The following is a 16,787-nucleotide window of genomic DNA, read 5'->3' as shown; positions in this document are numbered from 1 at the left end:
CAAAAGAAAGTAGGTATACAGACTCACAAATGATAAAAATTAATGGAATTTCCTGGGAACATATTACTATTTAAAGGATCTCAAGCTTTTATGCAGCTTTTAAAAATATTCAAAGACTCTTTACAAACTCCAGAACTAAATCAGACAAGTCATTTGTAACTGACTGTCAAGTATGTGAAAGTCAGAGCAGGGGATGAACTCTTAGACACTAGCTGAGGGAGCCAGGAAACAAATATATTTATGAACACTTACATAAAGCAATATACAATACACAGAAATTCCTATGATTCAAACATCATTAAAAGCCCACAGAGAACAATAAGAGGTAGTTTTAAATGAGGAAAGCTTGCTGAGGTAATGTTTTTGAATAGGGTTTGTAAGATATTAGCTAAGTCATGGAAACAAGGCAAGAGCATGTAAAGTGAAGGATCCTACTGTGCTGGGGGAAGGACACCATATGTGCTGAGCTGCATGGCTGTATCAGTAAATGATGGAGAATAAAATTGGTCCCACTCAGGAAAGCAAGTAGCCTAGCTATGCATAATAGTTACTGCCAATCAGAAGTTATGAGGTCTTACAATTCATCTAAAACTGCTAATAGTCACAATTTGAATTTTCAGCACACCCCTGGGGCAGAGTAGCAGCTCTCTGCTCAAGAGGCATGCAAGGTAAAAGGAAACACAGTTTGAGAACAAAACATTTACCACAAAGGTCAACGCACAAAAGGATTAAGTTAATGCACACATTGAGGAGTTGAAAATACTTTTGAATTTTTAGGTATTAATTTATATATTGATAAAAAAAGATTTCAAATTCAACATGCTAAATTTTATACAGTATGATAAACTAAAAAGGAAAAAAATTTTACATCTGTGTGTTTAAAAAAATATTTTATAATCTTGATGCTTTTATTCTAGGCTTTGTACAAGCTTTACAGTGCAGCAGCAACCCACAGACATCTGTATCATCAAGCTTTTCCTACACCAAAGTCGGAATCTACTGAACAATCAGAAAAGAAAAAAATGTAATCCAAATTTTAAGAAATACAGGTGCATGACCAATTGTCAATTAAATATTCAGTTTTATGTCTCCATGCAAACATTCAAAGTGCTTCCATCAGAACAGAGTAAAATACTAAACACCTCTGAAGACTGCAAACTGGATTAGTTCTTTTACTTCAGTGTTTAATAAGCAGATGTATGTATGCATGGTTATACTATTTTGTTAACATGTACAATTTCCTGATTTTTCTTCAAAAATGCTGTTATAAAGTATTTGTCTATTTATGATAACAGTACACGTGTTCTGCTTGAACTTACTAAATTCTACTACTGGGTTCTAATTAAACCATGTGATATTCCACGTTTGGATATGCTCATTTAATTTCTACAGAAAAAATGTTAAAATTATTTCACATAGCCATTTGTTAAAGCACAGCATCATAACTCAGCAGGCTTGATTTAATCTGTATCATCTTATATATATCACAATCTTATTTTTAAGCACATTTAAGAGTCCTTCAGTTGCTTTATCAAAAACTATCTATTGCTTTTACATGATTTAATAGAATATAAACCTCTTGATAAAAAATGCACAAAAAAATCACTTTGTATATGTGAGTTTCACTGCATTGTATATTTTTTCATTTGGTACACAAAGAATGTATTCTTCATAGGTTTATTCTTTTAATATGTGAACTATTATTAAAGTTTACTCTGGTTCCTAAGATTAAAAAAAAATGCTTACTGAATTTGAAAATGAGAGGTGCTGATATAGAATGATGAAGGTTTATCTCTTTTTTTAGACTCAAGATGCATTTTATTTAATGTTGACATCAGTACAAACTTAAGTTTCTATTTTACAAAACATGCTAATTCCTTTAGGTAACTTCTAGTTCTTAATGACTAAAATCTCTACTGGAGTTTCACTGAACAGACTTAGAGGAAGAAGGAAAGTGTGTTAATGAAAAAAGTAGTATTTATCTAGGAGGTCCAAAACAGAGTAACTTCTAAAGACTGTCACAGAAATGGGTACACCTTAATTAAGTAGCAATATAAAGTAAGAAGTGACAGGAAAGAACAATTAAGTTAGAGGAGTGTGGGAGTTCATAAGATATATAAACTTACATCTTAGAAAAATCTGACCACAAGTTCAGCAAATTATCTTTTCCCAGTGATAAAATTCCACTAGCCATACTTTCATTTTTCAATACCCCTTTTCATTACCCCTTTGAATTAAATTGATTCCTTTGTCTATGGCCTTTTGAACAGAAAAATGAAATACCGCACTATGTCTAAAACATGGACTCAAAAACCACACGCTTAGTTTCCACAAAAATATATTTAATAAGCTTGTTATATAAAATCAAACACTCAACTTTGTCAACATTTCTTCAATAATTCAAACTCACTGATATGTAACTGGGAGCAGTTTGTATTCTGGAAGACTTCCTAAGCTAAAAGTATATTTACATATTTATAACACATGTAAATGTAACGGAAGAACACTTCAAATAATGTTGAAATTCACAGAATTCTAGAGATTTACAGTTATAGTTTAGAAGTATCACCAAATTGTTTGCAATCAAATGTACAGCACTAATTATGAAAAATGTTTTAACTATCAAACCAAAAGGGGAGAAAAACTGGCAGGGAAATATATGGTGTTAAAGTCCTGTGATAAATACTTAGAAGATTAAAAAGTAATAATATACAATCGATTTAATGACCAAAAATTCTTTTTGAATCCCTGATTGTCATTTTTGGTAGCTTAACCCAGTCTTTCAGAAGGCAGTATACTATGCTGTCAGGAACTCTCCACTGTCTCATCAGAGCCATGCTAAATGCAGTAACAGCCCTGGCTGAAAAGAAGGAAGATGATGTTAGCAACTTGGGAGTTTCACACACCTTCACCATACAGGCTAAGTACTTATGCTTGTATGTATTCCTGAAAGATTAAAAGGCCCGTCACCCATTCATACCAAAAAATACTTTCTCAACATGCTTTAAAAGGATTCCTTACTTTGTTTTCATTTTTTGATTTTTTGAGACAAGGTCTGGTTCTGTCTCTCAGGCTGCAGTGCAAGTGGTGTGATCTTGACCCTGCAACCTCTGTGTCTCGGGTTCAAGCCATCCTCTGACCTCAGCCTCCCAAGTAGCTGGGACTAAAGGCACACATCATCATACCTGGCTCATTTTCTTGTATTTTTTGTAGAGATGGGGGTTCACCATGTTGCCCAGGCTGGTCTTAAACTCGTGAGCTCAAGCGATCCACCCACCTCAGCCTCCCAAAGTGCTGGGATTACAGGCGTAAGCCACCACGCCCAGCTGGGTTCCTTACTTTGGAGGGGGAGACAAACATACATCATATATAAATATTTATCACAATAAGGTTCCAAATCCTATTTTATATTTAAACGGCATCATGGTAATATTTAAACCATCCCTTTCCAGACAATATTTCACACTAGAGCAGTAAACATTTTTTTTTAAATACTGCAGATTCTTTTTTTTTTTAAAGAAGGTACTACTGCTATTAAGAAGTTAACAAGTGATAATTTCCTATTTAACATCTGTTCATAATGACATTTCCGCTGCATTCTTCCATCAGGAATACCAAAGCAGTTCCTAATATACAGCATCTGAAAGTGTTTGTCATATTGGCTCTTAAAATGATACACTCATTTTTCTTGTTCAATAAAAGAAAATTTCTAATAAAAAATACATGTAAAGTTAGAATTTTATAATCTCCACAAAGGAAGCTGCATTTATTAACCAAAGTACTTGTTTGTAATTTTTTATCTGTGAAAATATTTTAAAGCTCTTATAAAACTTAAATTTTATTTTTCAAAAATCAGCTCAAAAATTTTTTCCATGTTGTTGGGCATACCACTGCTGTCTCTGCTTTCGGTTTTCCAACTCTGTAAGGAGGGCTTGTCTGTATGCTTCATACATTTTAACAATCTGCTCCAATTCTTTCATGAAGAGCAACTTCAGCATTCCCTGGTACGTATCCAGGTCAGCCAGCTGAAAGAGTTCCCACTTCAGAATGTGGTCGTATCTGTTTTAAAACACAATCATATATATGTTCACAACACATACATAAACATGTATTTCTAGCAAGAAACTAGTCTGTTTTTTAAAATGTCAACCTTATTGATAACTAAACAAACCATAAGTTTTAATTAAAAAGAACTGAGTAGCTGGGCACAGTGGTGGCGCCTATAGTCCCAGCTACTTGGGAGGCTGAGGTGGGAGGACGGCTTGTGCCCAAGAGTTTGAGACCAGCTTGGGCAACATAGCAAGACCCTGTTTCTAAAAATAAATAAAACAGTTCTTTAAATATCTGAGTTATTAAATGCTGTTTACATATAATTCTCTTTATTTTTTATTTTTATTTATTTTTTTGAAGCGGAGTCTCGCTGTGTCACCAGGCTGGAGTGCAGTGGCGTGATCTCGGCTCACTGCAATCTCCGCTTTCTGGGTTCAAGCAAATTCTCCTGCCTCTGCCTCCCGGGTAGCTGGGATTACAGGCACGTGCCACCACACCCAGCTAATTTTTGTATTTTGAGTAGAGATGGAGTTTCACCATGTTGGCCAGGATGGTCTCAATCTCCTGACCTTGTCATCCGCTGGCCTCAGCCTCCAATGTGCTGGGATTACAGGCTTAAGCCCACCACGCCTGTTCTACATATAATTCTTCTAGGGAAAGGAGAAAACTGCTAATATTACTTCATTTCAATGTAAGTTAAAGAATACCTATTTCTTTACCCATTATTCTAATATTAACAGTAGATAGCCATGAACACAGATTTCAAACTACAGTGGTTCTGTAATTTCTGAAGAACATATTTTGTGCTATTTTAAGTTCATCAAAAGTTAATTGTCAGGAACTTGAGAATATTTTAGACCATATTGTGCTTGCAAATGATAATGCACAAAAATGGATGGTCACTTGCATCATTCATGTTGATGGATCTTTTTGAGGAATGCTATTCACCACAGCAAACAAGGAACCAAACAGAAGGACAAATGAAGAGGAACCCTCATTCGTGGATCTAAGTATTCCTGAGGCTGAGTACATAGCATCTAAAAAAACAAACAGGAAAACTAAAGAAGGAAAGAACTGTTTTTAAAATGAAAGAGTAAGTAGACCATAGAAGGCTTCAGTGTGGTGAAAGATTCACCAAAGATTCTGTTTACACATATCATGGAAGACTGTTAGTAGTCTTTCAGTGGTAAGTAGATCTCTGCTTAGCAGTAGTACCTTTAGTAGTTGGCTACATAGTTCCATTTCAGTATCTGATGAAGACAGCACTCTAATATTCTCATTTTAAAGATGAAAAACACTAAAACCTAAAGAGGCTCTTTACCTCTTGCAAAAGTGTTTAGTGACTAAAAGTTCAGAAAGGAAGAGAACTATGGACCAAGATGCTTCAAAGTAGTGGTTTTGAATGTTAATATCCACTAAGACTAGATAAAGAACTTGAATTAGGGAAAGGCATCTTATACCTAAAATTATGCCTCTCAAATCATACTGCTGAGCAGACATAACAGGAAGCTCTGATTGCAAACTCTAGTATTATTTTTAATGATCGTTTATAGTTCTTCCTACCCAGTGGTTCTTTGATATTATACCATATTCTTTCAAAAGGACTAATATTTTAAAATGAGATTTTAAAAAAGGGAGACAGAAAACACTGAGCAGTTGTGTGAGCTACTATACTTAGCATTTTGACACGTTTCTGTCCAACTTAAGCATGTGTAACAGAAATGTCAGTAACACAACATGCAAAAACTGGAAGGTATATATATTTAATTGGACTCCCAATTTTACTCAGTTACTTGAGAGTTGCAAATTGATTTTTTATTTTATTTTATTTTTTGTTTGAGATGGAGTCTTGCTCTTTTGCCCAGGCTGGAGTGCAGAGGCGCGATCTTGGCTCACTGCAAGCTCCGCCTCCTGGGTTCACACCATTCTCCTGCCTCAGCCTCCCGAGTAGCTGGGACTACAGGCGCCCGCCACCACGCCTGGCTAATTTTTTGTATTTTTTAGTAGAGACGGGTTTCACCATGTTAGCCAGGATGGTCTCGATCTCCTGACCCAGTGATCCACCTGCCTCAGCCTCCCAAAGTGCTGGGATTACAGGCGTGAGCCACCGCACCAGGCAAGAGCTGCAAATTTATTAATAGATGCAGATTTCTTTGGTAGGAAGCTTTGTTCTTTTTAGTGGGAAACTCCAACTACTTGTGAACATAAATTAGAGTGATACTGTAAGAAATACTCAATAAGCCTCCATGAAGAAACAGTTATAAGGTCCTTAGAACGTCCACCTTAGAATGTCTTAGAACGTCCACCATTCACGTAACCATTCCCATAACTTAAGATTTTATGTGTTTCTTGGAAACAAATTCATAATTCCTAACAAAAAATCTTAATCTCCCAGAGTTAGCTAAGAGGCAATTCAGCAATGTCTACTAATTCAAGATGGTTACATTTATACCAGGTGAACTACAACAATGTTAAACTAAACTAGCATCTGTGTACTTTCTAGCAAGGGAAACAAAGAACAAGAATAAACTGGTAAATATTATACTTATTTTTAAGACACGAATATTCTGTATAAGTATTTGAGTTATGTCTAAAGGAAGAAAACAACCCTTCAAACAATTTTGTGGCTTTTTTTTTTTTTTTTTTTTTTTTTTAGAGATAAAGATCTACTATTTCCCAGGCTGAAGTGCAGTGGCTAATCACAGGCACAATACCACTACTGATGAGCACAGTAGTATTAACCTGCTCCATTTCCAACCTGGGCCAGTTCGCCCCTCCTTAGGCAACCTGGTGGTCCCTGCTCCTGGGAGGTCACCATATTGATGCCAAAGAGTACAGACATCCGACTGGCATAGTGCACCACAGCCCAGAACCCCTAGGCTCAAGCAATCCTGACTCAGCTTCTCAAGTAGCTCGGATTACAGGCGCACCACCATGCCTGGCCAAGTTTCTGACTTGCCAATCAGCATTCAGCATCAAGAGTACGATCATGGGTAGAAGCAAAAAAATGAGATTAGAGAAAATCTTTTTGGGGGAAGAAAGTGCACTCCAAGAAGGGCACAGATGTGAAAAAAACTGCAAAGCATGGAATGGAAATCCTATTCCAAATTCTTTCTTCTGTAGCTTCTGTATAGTTACTACCCTTCTGCCTATAATCACCTAAGTGTGCCTGCTTTTTCTGAAAAGTATAAACTCCCATTCTTTCCTTCTTAATTAGCCATGAAATCTGCTTCCACAAGTTTAACTTTTAGTCATTTATACTGTATATACACAGGTAAATCATTCAGAAAATTGGGTGTAAACTACTCCAGTAGTCTATGCTTTTAGCATCTCTTTTGCTCTGTTTTTCCTAGGGCAGTATTCTATTCAAACACTACTTATAAATAACCCATATATACAAAAGCCAGTTGCTATAATGCTACCAAAAACAACCTGTCCACATTGCATGCTGACTTCAAGATCAACAGTGCTGCCATCCTCAGCTCCAGGTATCGCCATGTAGCCTAAGTCTCCTGCACCCACCCGCCTAACACTGTGCCCACTCTTCCCTTTTTCACCTGTATCCAGAGCAGAGTCAATGGTGATACTGCAGGATTGCCAAGCCACTGGAATAAAAAATACCCCTGCCACACACTGCTGAGAACTAGTGTTTTGGTGTGCGTGTCAGAAATAACAGAAAGTATGTATGTTCTTGACAATGTTTTTGCTGTCAAATATTAAATTTTATTTTATTTTATTTTGAGGTGGAGTCTCACTCTGTTACCCAGGCTGGAGTGCAAAGGCGTGATCCTGGCTCACTGCAACCTCTGCCTCCCGAGTTCAAACAATTCTCCTGCCTCAGCCTCCCGTGTAGCTGGAACTACATACAGGCGTGTGCCATCATACCTGGCTAATTTTTTGTATTGTTAGTAGAGATAGGGTTTCACTATGTTATCCAGGATGGTCTCGATCTCCTGCCTTTGTGATCCACCCGCCTTGGCCTCCCAAAGTGCCGGGATTACAGGCGTGAGCCACCACACCCGGCCTAAATTTAAAAATTTTATCCTATAGTTTAGCTTGAGTACAGTTATACTAACGATTATAGACTTTTGTGAGCAGACACAGAAACACAATTTTACAAAAATTAAAAAAAAATTGAAAACACAATCTGTTTCTAAATCAAGTTTTAGAAGTATATGCAAAAACTGTGTTGGTAAATTACTGCAAGAGATAGGATTAAAGAATTTCAGATTCTCAATTGTCTGAAAAAAGAGACAGGCACGTTTTTTTTTTTTTTTGCAAAAAATGTCTCTTTTTGTTGTGATAATTGATTCTTCATTATCTAATTCATAAGATAACCACTCACCCTTTGTTGACAGAATGTTAACCATTTCTCAAAAAATAAAATAAAATAAAATGAATAAAATTAGCCAGGTGTGGTGGCAGGCGCCTATAGTCCCAGCTACTCGGGAGGCTGAGGCAGGAGAATGGTGTGAACACAGGAGGCGGAGCTTGCAGTGAGCCGAGATCGTGCCACTGCACTCCAGCCTGGGCAACAGAGCGAGACTCCATCTCAAAAACAAACAAACAAACAAAACACAGAATATTAACCATTTCCATCCTCTTCAGAAACATTAATTAGAAGTAACTAGAAAGCAGCAGGCTTCTGGACCTCTTGTTTAAGTTTTTAAGCAGTAAAGACGTATAGTACTTGCTCTCTTTTTGTCAGTCTGGCCCATTTTGGAAGAGTTACAACCTATTTGCTAGTTTTCTTGAGTTTTATAGTTAGCTTATAGAACCACAGAACTGAAAAAGACTATAACCTTCAGGAATCTGTTTCTTTCCGTAAGAAACCAGGAATTCCATTTAAGTACTATCTCTTCCACCCAAAAGGAAAGCTTATTATGCTATTTCTTATTAAACATGACAACAGAGTAGAAATAACATACAATAGAAAGAATAACTCTTCTCAACCATATCCACCCCCAGAAATACCAAGGCTAACAGCTGGGCACATATTCTTCCAGATTTAAGGAAAATAAAAACGCATGCAGATATTTCGTATGCTTTAGAATCAGCACACAAACATACAGTAGTAAGTCAGGTGGTATCAAGGGAGAAAAAAAAAAGACGAAAATAGGAAAGAAAATACCATCTGCTATCATTCCTCTTTTCGGCAGTAGTGGGGGGGCAGTCAGGGTCTCGCTCTCTGTCACCCAGGCTGGAATGCAGTGGCACAAGCATTGTTCATGGCAGCCTCGAACTCCTGGGCTCAAGCGGTCCTCCCACCTTAGCCTCCCAAGTAGCTGAGATCACAGGCATACACCACAGCATGCTGTTAATTTTTAAATTTTTTTGTAGAGACAGAGTCCTGCCATGTTGCTCAGGCTGAACTTGAACTCCTCAGATCAAGCTATCCTCCCACCTCAGCCTCCCAAGTACTTGGGACTACAGATCCATGCCAAAAAGCCTGGCTAATTTTTAAAAGTTTTTTGTGGAAATGGGGCTCTTGATATGTTGCCTAGGCTGGTCTCGAACTCCTGGACTTAAGAGATCCTCCTGCCTCAGCCTCCCATAGTGCTGGGATCACAGGTGTGAGCCACTGTGCCAAGCCCGGGTCCTTACTTTTATCACAAGTACTGTATCACTTATTTACAAATCAATCTTCCCCTATGAGAATGTAGTTTCTTACTTGTATCCCTTATAGCAGACGTCTGCACACAAAGAAATGAAGATTCTATAAATGTTTGAAGAACTAATATTTCTAATTAATGATTTTCACACATTATAAACTATGATATCCTTTATTCAAGTGAAGTATTACTTAGAAGCCCAATATTATTAAGAGTAAAATATGGCACACTACTTGGATTAAGCAGCCCAGAGACTCCATTCAGCCCTTCACTCACTCCTCAAACAAATTTGTGCTGTAAATGTACTTACTTCACAGGGGCTCGAGCGTAAACCTGAAGCCAGTCAGGAATTTCTGCAGTATGATATGGATTTGCAGGTACCAGAAGGGACTGATTTCTTTCAGTTTGCTGTGGCTGGTATGTGACAGGAGGTGGTTGATCATACCGAGGTACACTAAGAAGAGAGGAGTGACATTCTTTAGGATAAACGTCCTAAAATCTAAACAAGAAATTATAAAGAACAAATAATACTTAAGCATTTTTCAGTGTGCCTTCTGCCCAAACTGACTTATACCACCTAAAAGATAATGTATTTTAAAGACATTTCTTCTGGCTGGTATTTAGTCTTTTCAAAAACAGGTTCAAAGGAGGATATGAAAAAGCTGGAACTAAGTTTTAACCTTTACACAAAGACTTAAAACTAGAATAGCAAATCCCCACAAGAAATAGTTATCAGCTGTAAATTCGTATCAGAAAGGTTGACAGTTTCTAAGAAAGGATGTTTCCTTCCTCCTGTAGGCTGAAAATGGGGGTTGGGATATATAGTGAGGCAGCAGTGAGTATTGTGTTGGAAATATCTCTATCCACTGTAGATAACTTTTCAACTTTTGCCAAATCAAGAGAACATATGGGAGTCAGAGTTGATTAGAACCTATTTTAAGTCACAGAGATAAAAAATAAATAAATGCTTTAGTTCTAACAGCCTGTGTATGCTGTGGGAAGCGGACATATTATATGGGAAAGTGTAAGGAAAGCACTGAACCACCTGAAGGTAATAACTGAACTCGAGGAGGCCAAAAGGGTCTATTTCAGACTGAAAGGGGTCTTCGCCTTCAAACACAAAGATTTATGTGTATATGTGGCCAACAAGCATATTAAAAAATGCTCATCATCACTGATTATTAGAGAAATGCAAATCAAAACCACAATGAAATAAATACAATTCCACATCAGTCAGAATGGCTATTATTAAAAAGTCAGAAAATAATAGATGCTGGTATGGTTGCAAAGAAAAGTGAATGCTTATACACTGCTGGTGGGAATATAAATTAGTTCAGTCACAGTGGAAAGCAATTGGGAGATTTTTCAAAGAACTTAGAACTACCATTCAGTCCAGCAGTCCCATTACTGGGACTATTTCTACAAAGGGATAGAAATCATTCTACCATAAAGAAATATGCATGCACATGTTAACTGCAGCACTATTCACAATAACAAAGATATGGTATCAACCTAAATGCCCATCAATGGTGGGCTGGATAAAGAAAATGTGGTACACAGACACCACGGAATACTACCCAGCCATAAAAAAGAACAAGAGCATGTCCTTTACAGCAACATTGATGGAACTGGAGGCCATTATCCTAAGTGCATTAATGCAGGAAGAGAAAACTAAATACCACATGTTGATAGGTAGGAGCTAAACACTGAGTACACATGGACACAAAGAAGGGAACAATAGACATTGAGGTCTACTTGTGGGAAGAGGATCGGAGAAGCATGAGGACTGAAAAACTACCTATCAGGGACTGGGTGTGGTGGCTCACGCCTGTAATCCCAGCACTTTGGGAGGCCGAGGTGGGAGGAGCACCTCAGGTCGGGAGTTTGAGACCAGCCTGGCCGACATGGAGAAACCCCATCTCTACTAAAAATACAAAACTGAGCCAGGTGTGGTGATGCATGCCTGTAATCCCAGCTACTCAGAAGGCTGAAGCAGGAGAATTGCTTGAACCTGGGAGGCGGAGGTTGTGGTGAGCTGAGATTGCGCCATTGCACTCCAGCCTGGGCAAAAAGAGCAAAACTCTATCTCAGGGAAAAAAAAAAAAAAAAGAAAGAAAAGAAAAACTACTTATCAGGTACTATGCTTATTACCTGAATGATAAAATAATCTGTACCAAATCCCCAAGCCATGCAGTTTACCCATGTTAACCTGCACATGTACCCCTGAACCTAAAATAAAAGTTAGGGAGAAAAAAAAAGAAAATGTGGTATATATAACAGTGGGGAGAAAAAAATGCACGTGTATATTAGAAAAGGTCACTGTTTATAAACTGGGATTAAAATAAGGTTAGATTATGCTGTGGTTAACGATTTTAAAAGATCAATGTGCAAATGGCACTGAATTCTATCTTCAACTCTTCTTTCCTAAATAGGTTCAAAGGAAAATATTCTTTGATAGTACAATTGGGGTGGGGAAGAATTGGGACTTTGAAGTCAGGTATACCTGGATTTGAACCTCAGTTTTAACACTTACAAACTATGCAAATATAGGCAAAACTCCTCCACTCTCTAAGCCTCAGCCTCCATACTTTTAAAGTGGAATAATAAATTCATACCACAGGTGGTTGTTCTCAGGATTAAATGACCTAATGTAAGTCAAGAATTCTGTATAAGGATTGGCCTAAGATAGACAACCAGACAGTTATTAATACTACATATGTGAGCTTAAGGGCAGCGTTTATTCTCTCATGTTCAACTTCTACCAAGTTGCTGAGAGAAGTAAATTAATTAATTATGAAATTGCTTTTAAAAAACTATTAAAGTTATGTAATAACATAAGGTTAATGATGATTGTATCAGTCTATTTTCACACTGCTATAAATAATTACCTCAAACTGGGTAATTTATAAAGAAAAGAGGTTTAATCGACCCACAGTTCCATAACTGGGAGGCCTCAGGAAACTTACAATTATGGCAGAAAGTGAAAGGGAAGCAAGGGACATCTTACATGGCAGCAGGAGAGAGAAGGGGGAACTGCCACATGCTTTTAAACCATCAGATCTCATGAGAACTCACTACCAGAACAACATGGGGGAAACGGCCCCCATGATTCAATCACCTCCCACCAGGTCCCTCCCTGAACACATGGGGATTACAATTTGAGATGAGATTTGGGTGACAACACAGAGCCAAACCATGTCAGTGATGAACAGAAAAGTAAACTCTCAAATCTGGTTATCTGGACTGCAACCATCATTGCCACCTGATGACCACACCACAAGTTTGATTCTTTCAAAGGACAACAACCTCAGTAGTTGAATAAACATTGATTAGGTGCCACTACATGGAATCATGGGAAAAAACAGATTTTCAAAGTTGAATTAATAAATCCAAATATGTAAAATAATTAAAATAACACAATAATGACAAAGCTTAGTTTTCCACTTGGTAATACTAAAACATATATTCATAACTATTTTAATGGTTCTAAGAAAATACAAATGTCCACTATAACCAAAAAACTGTATTATGCCAGATGACACTAAGCAACATTTATCAAAATGCAGATGATATTTTACTCATTCTTAATCTTGTGGCTCAGCTTTTGAAGCTCACATGTGGTTAATCTGAAATATTTGCAACTTCATTACTAAACTAATACTAGTTTTTATGTACTTTGAAATCCAGTGTGTATTTACACTTACAGCACATCTCAATTTATATTAATCACATTCAAGTGCTCAACAGCCACATATGACAACTGGCTACAGTATCAGGCAGCAAAGAGCTAAAAGTCTGGCAACAAAGCAGATCTACCCGGCCCAGTATCAATCAAAATAGCACAAAGAATTACTGGCTATATTTATTAAACAGATATGGGATGTTTTGTTCAGTCCCAATTTTCACTTTCTTGTCTAGTAATAGCAAGAGACAGAACATACAATCATGTCTGAAATTGAATAAAAACAGCAAAATGTTATAATTCAATTGTGCATTGTGACTTAGGGGGTAGGTCTGTATTATTTGTAAAAATTTAAGTGTAAGAAGGCAGAAGCCTTAATTATTTCATTTTCTGGACACCTATAACAAAAACATTCTGGCATTATTATAGCAGAATCTGATCATAAGAACAATGACCCTGATTTTGAGGTAGTTTAAAAAGTACTTTTTTAACTTATTAAAGTCATTTATTGCTAAACATATGTTCAGAGAAAAGTGTAAATTTTGAAATGTAAGGCTTTCAGGTCTCAAGCTTTAGGATGCTTTTCTCTTGGATGAAAATACCAGTCCAAAATCTAACATTAGACAATCCCGAAACTAAAAGTGGAAAATAAAGTTGATACTCTACCTAGGAGCACAGGGATGCCTGTACTGAGCCTTCTTATTTGTGTGATCTACATAATACGTTCCAAATTCCGATGACTCAACTCGTTCCCATCCAGGAGGAAGCCCTTCTCGCTCAAGAGGATGGCTCCAGTGAGTTGTATTTGTGTTATGATCTATATAGTATTTTCTCCCTCTCATTGTCCAGTCCACAGACCAGCCAGGAGGAAGGGGTAAATCTTCAGAACCATGGTTAGTCAAATTTCCTAAAGATGTAGCAGCAACTCTCCCAATACCTATGGGAAAAGAGAAAATGATAGAGAAGAAACAGAACAATTATTCAATGTAAAAAATGTGTCAGCTAGCAAAGTCATGACATTAACTATCCTGATTGTACTCTTCTATTTAAATTCATGATTACGTCCATTATGATGGTTTTCACAAAACTAGTCAGTATTACCACTAATTAATTATAAAAATGGGGAGGAACTAGACTTTGAAATTGTGGAGGGCTTCTGGCTGATGCTTCCATCAACAGGCCATATAAACATTTAACTACAGGTTGAGCATCCCTAATCCAAAAATCTGAAATTTGAAATGCTCCAAAATCCAAAACTTTTTGAGAGCTGACATGTTGCCACAAGTAGAAAATTCCACACCTGACCTTATGTGATGAGTCATGGTCAAAATTCAGTCCAAACTTTGTTTTATGCACAAAATTATTTAAAATATTATATAAAATTACCTTCAGGCTATGTGTAGAAGGTATATACGAAACATAAATGAATTTCATGTTCAGACTTGGGATTTCTTCCCATGATATCTCATTATGTATATACAAATATTCCAAAATAAAAAAAAAATCCCAAATCTCAAACACTGCTGGTCTTAAGCATTTTGGGGTAAGGGATAATCAGCCTGTAGTAGTAAAGCTACTTAAGTATGTATTCTGCCAAAAGAAAAGTGGGAAAAAGAAAATTTCCCGATTAAAGATTTGACATTTCATCTTAAAAAAAAAATGCAAAAATGAACTTGTAAAACCAGTTTCAGTTATAAATTCTTAAAAGTAATCGGGCTGTGCCCTAGAATTCTTAAGTAAGCTTAAGGTAGCAGGGTGTAAGGTCAACATACAAAAATTAATTAAATATTTATATATTAACAAGCAACTGGAAACAAGTTATTGAGATAATATCATTTATAATAGCTCCAAAAAATTATGCAGGATCCATATGCTAAAAACTATAAAACACTGATGAAAGAAATAAAAAACCTATCACATTAATAGACTGAAAAATTCAACATAAAGTTAAAATGTCAATTCTCCTGAAATCATCTTTACAGTAGTCCCCCCTTATCCATGGGGGGATCCATTCCAAGACTCCCCGTAGATGCCTGAAACTGCAGATAGTACATAACCCTGTGTATGCTATGTTTTTTCCTATACACACGTATCTATGATGAAGTTTAACCTATAAATTAGGCACAGTAAGGGATTAACAACAAAATCGAACAATTACTACATTATAATAAAAATTGGGTGAATGTGATCTCTCTCCCTCTCTCGAAAGATCTTATTGTACCATATTCATCTATTTTCAGACTGCAGTTGCAGAGGTAACTGAAACTGTGGAAAGCAAAACCATGGATAAAGGGAGACTACTGTCATTCCAATAAAAATTCCGGCTGGGCATGGTGGCTCACACCTGTAATCCCAGCACTTTGGGAGCCTGAGGTGAGCGGATCACCAGAGGTCCGGAGTTTGAGACCAGGCTGACCAACATGGTGAAACCCTGTCTCTACTAAAAACACAAAAATTAGCCAGACGTGGTGGGGGGGCACCTGTAATCCCAGCTACTCAGGAGGCTGGGGCAGGAGAATCGCTTGAACTCGGAAACAGAGGTTGCAGTGAGCCGAGGACGTGCCATTGCACTCCATCCTGGGCAATAAGAGTGAAACTCCATCTCAAAAAAAAATAAAATAAAAAAAAAAAAATAAAAAAAATTCCATGGAGTTTTTGTAGATACAGATAGTTATTAGACAAACAGATTTTAAAATGTATACTGAAAGGCAAAAGAACTAGAGAAGCCAAAACGATTTTTTTGACAAAGGGATAAAGTTGAAGGACTCACACTACCTGATTTTTAAGGCTTACTATAAAGCTACAGTAGTCAAGACAGTGTGGTACTGTCAGAAGAACAGACAAATAGATAAATGGAACCGAACAGAGAATCCAGAAGCACACCCACACAGACATGGTCAACTGATTTTTGATAAAGGTGAAAGGGCAATAATGGGGAATGACGTTGCAACAAATGACGTTGCAATAACTGGACATCCATATGCAAAAAAACCTCATCACAACCTATACCTCCCACCTTATATACAAATTAACTCAAAATAGATCATATATCTAAATGTAAAACTATAACGCTTTTACAAGAAAAAAACAGAATAAAATTTCATGAGTTTAGTTTAAACAAAGAGTACTTTTTTTTACCATGATGCTGAAAGTTCAACTCATAAAGAAAAAATACTGATTAAATTGAACTCTGTCAAGATTAAAAACACTTGTGAAAGACACTATGAGAAAGAAAATCAAGCTGTAAACTGGGAGAAAACATTTGCAAATCACATTATTAGCCAAAGAACTTTGACGTAGAATATACAAAGAACTCCCAAAACTCAACAGTAAGAAAACCACCCTGAGCCTGGTGCAGTGACACGCACCTGTAGTTCAACCTACTCAGGAAGCTGAGTAGGAGGGTTACTTGAGCCCAAGACTTCAGGTCTGTAGCACACTAT

General features: G+C 37.0%; 2 protein-coding genes across 6 annotated transcripts in view; one reads left to right on the top strand and one right to left on the bottom strand.

Annotated features, from left to right (window-relative positions):
* Nucleotides 1–1,758, top strand: part of ATL1 (atlastin GTPase 1) — a 100,867-nt gene extending 99,109 nt beyond the window's left edge. For 2 of the 3 annotated variants that reach the window (XM_009211513.4, XM_021941200.2), the window contains one exon: nt 918–1,362. In XM_009211513.4, the coding sequence (XP_009209777.3) occupies nt 918–1,028 (111 nt within the window). In that variant the 3' untranslated portion in view covers nt 1,029–1,362. Of the gene's footprint in view, nt 1–917 lie in introns of all 3 variants that reach the window. The other variant, XM_021941199.2, reaches the window with a different exon arrangement.
* The window catches only part of SAV1 (salvador family WW domain containing protein 1), a 36,729-nt gene continuing 20,884 nt past the window's right edge, over nt 943–16,787 (bottom strand). The window contains exons 3-7 of one of the 3 annotated variants that reach the window (XM_009211510.2): nt 14,011–14,281; nt 9,973–10,116; nt 3,889–4,059; nt 3,186–3,338; nt 2,322–2,860 (exon numbers count right to left, since the gene is read on the bottom strand). In XM_009211510.2, the coding sequence (XP_009209774.1) occupies nt 3,224–3,338; nt 3,889–4,059; nt 9,973–10,116; nt 14,011–14,281 (701 nt within the window). In that variant the 3' untranslated portion in view covers nt 2,322–2,860; nt 3,186–3,223. Of the gene's footprint in view, nt 4,060–9,972; nt 10,117–14,010; nt 14,282–16,787 lie in introns of all 3 variants that reach the window. The other 2 variants (XM_009211511.3, XM_003901780.3) reach the window with 2 other exon arrangements.

The sequence above is a fragment of the Papio anubis genome, chromosome 7 (assembly GCF_008728515.1).
Source record: "Papio anubis isolate 15944 chromosome 7, Panubis1.0, whole genome shotgun sequence".
NCBI lineage: Eukaryota > Metazoa > Chordata > Mammalia > Primates > Cercopithecidae > Papio > Papio anubis.
The sequence above is the reverse complement of the archived record's forward strand: the minus strand, read 5'-3'. Positions and strand labels throughout refer to the sequence as shown.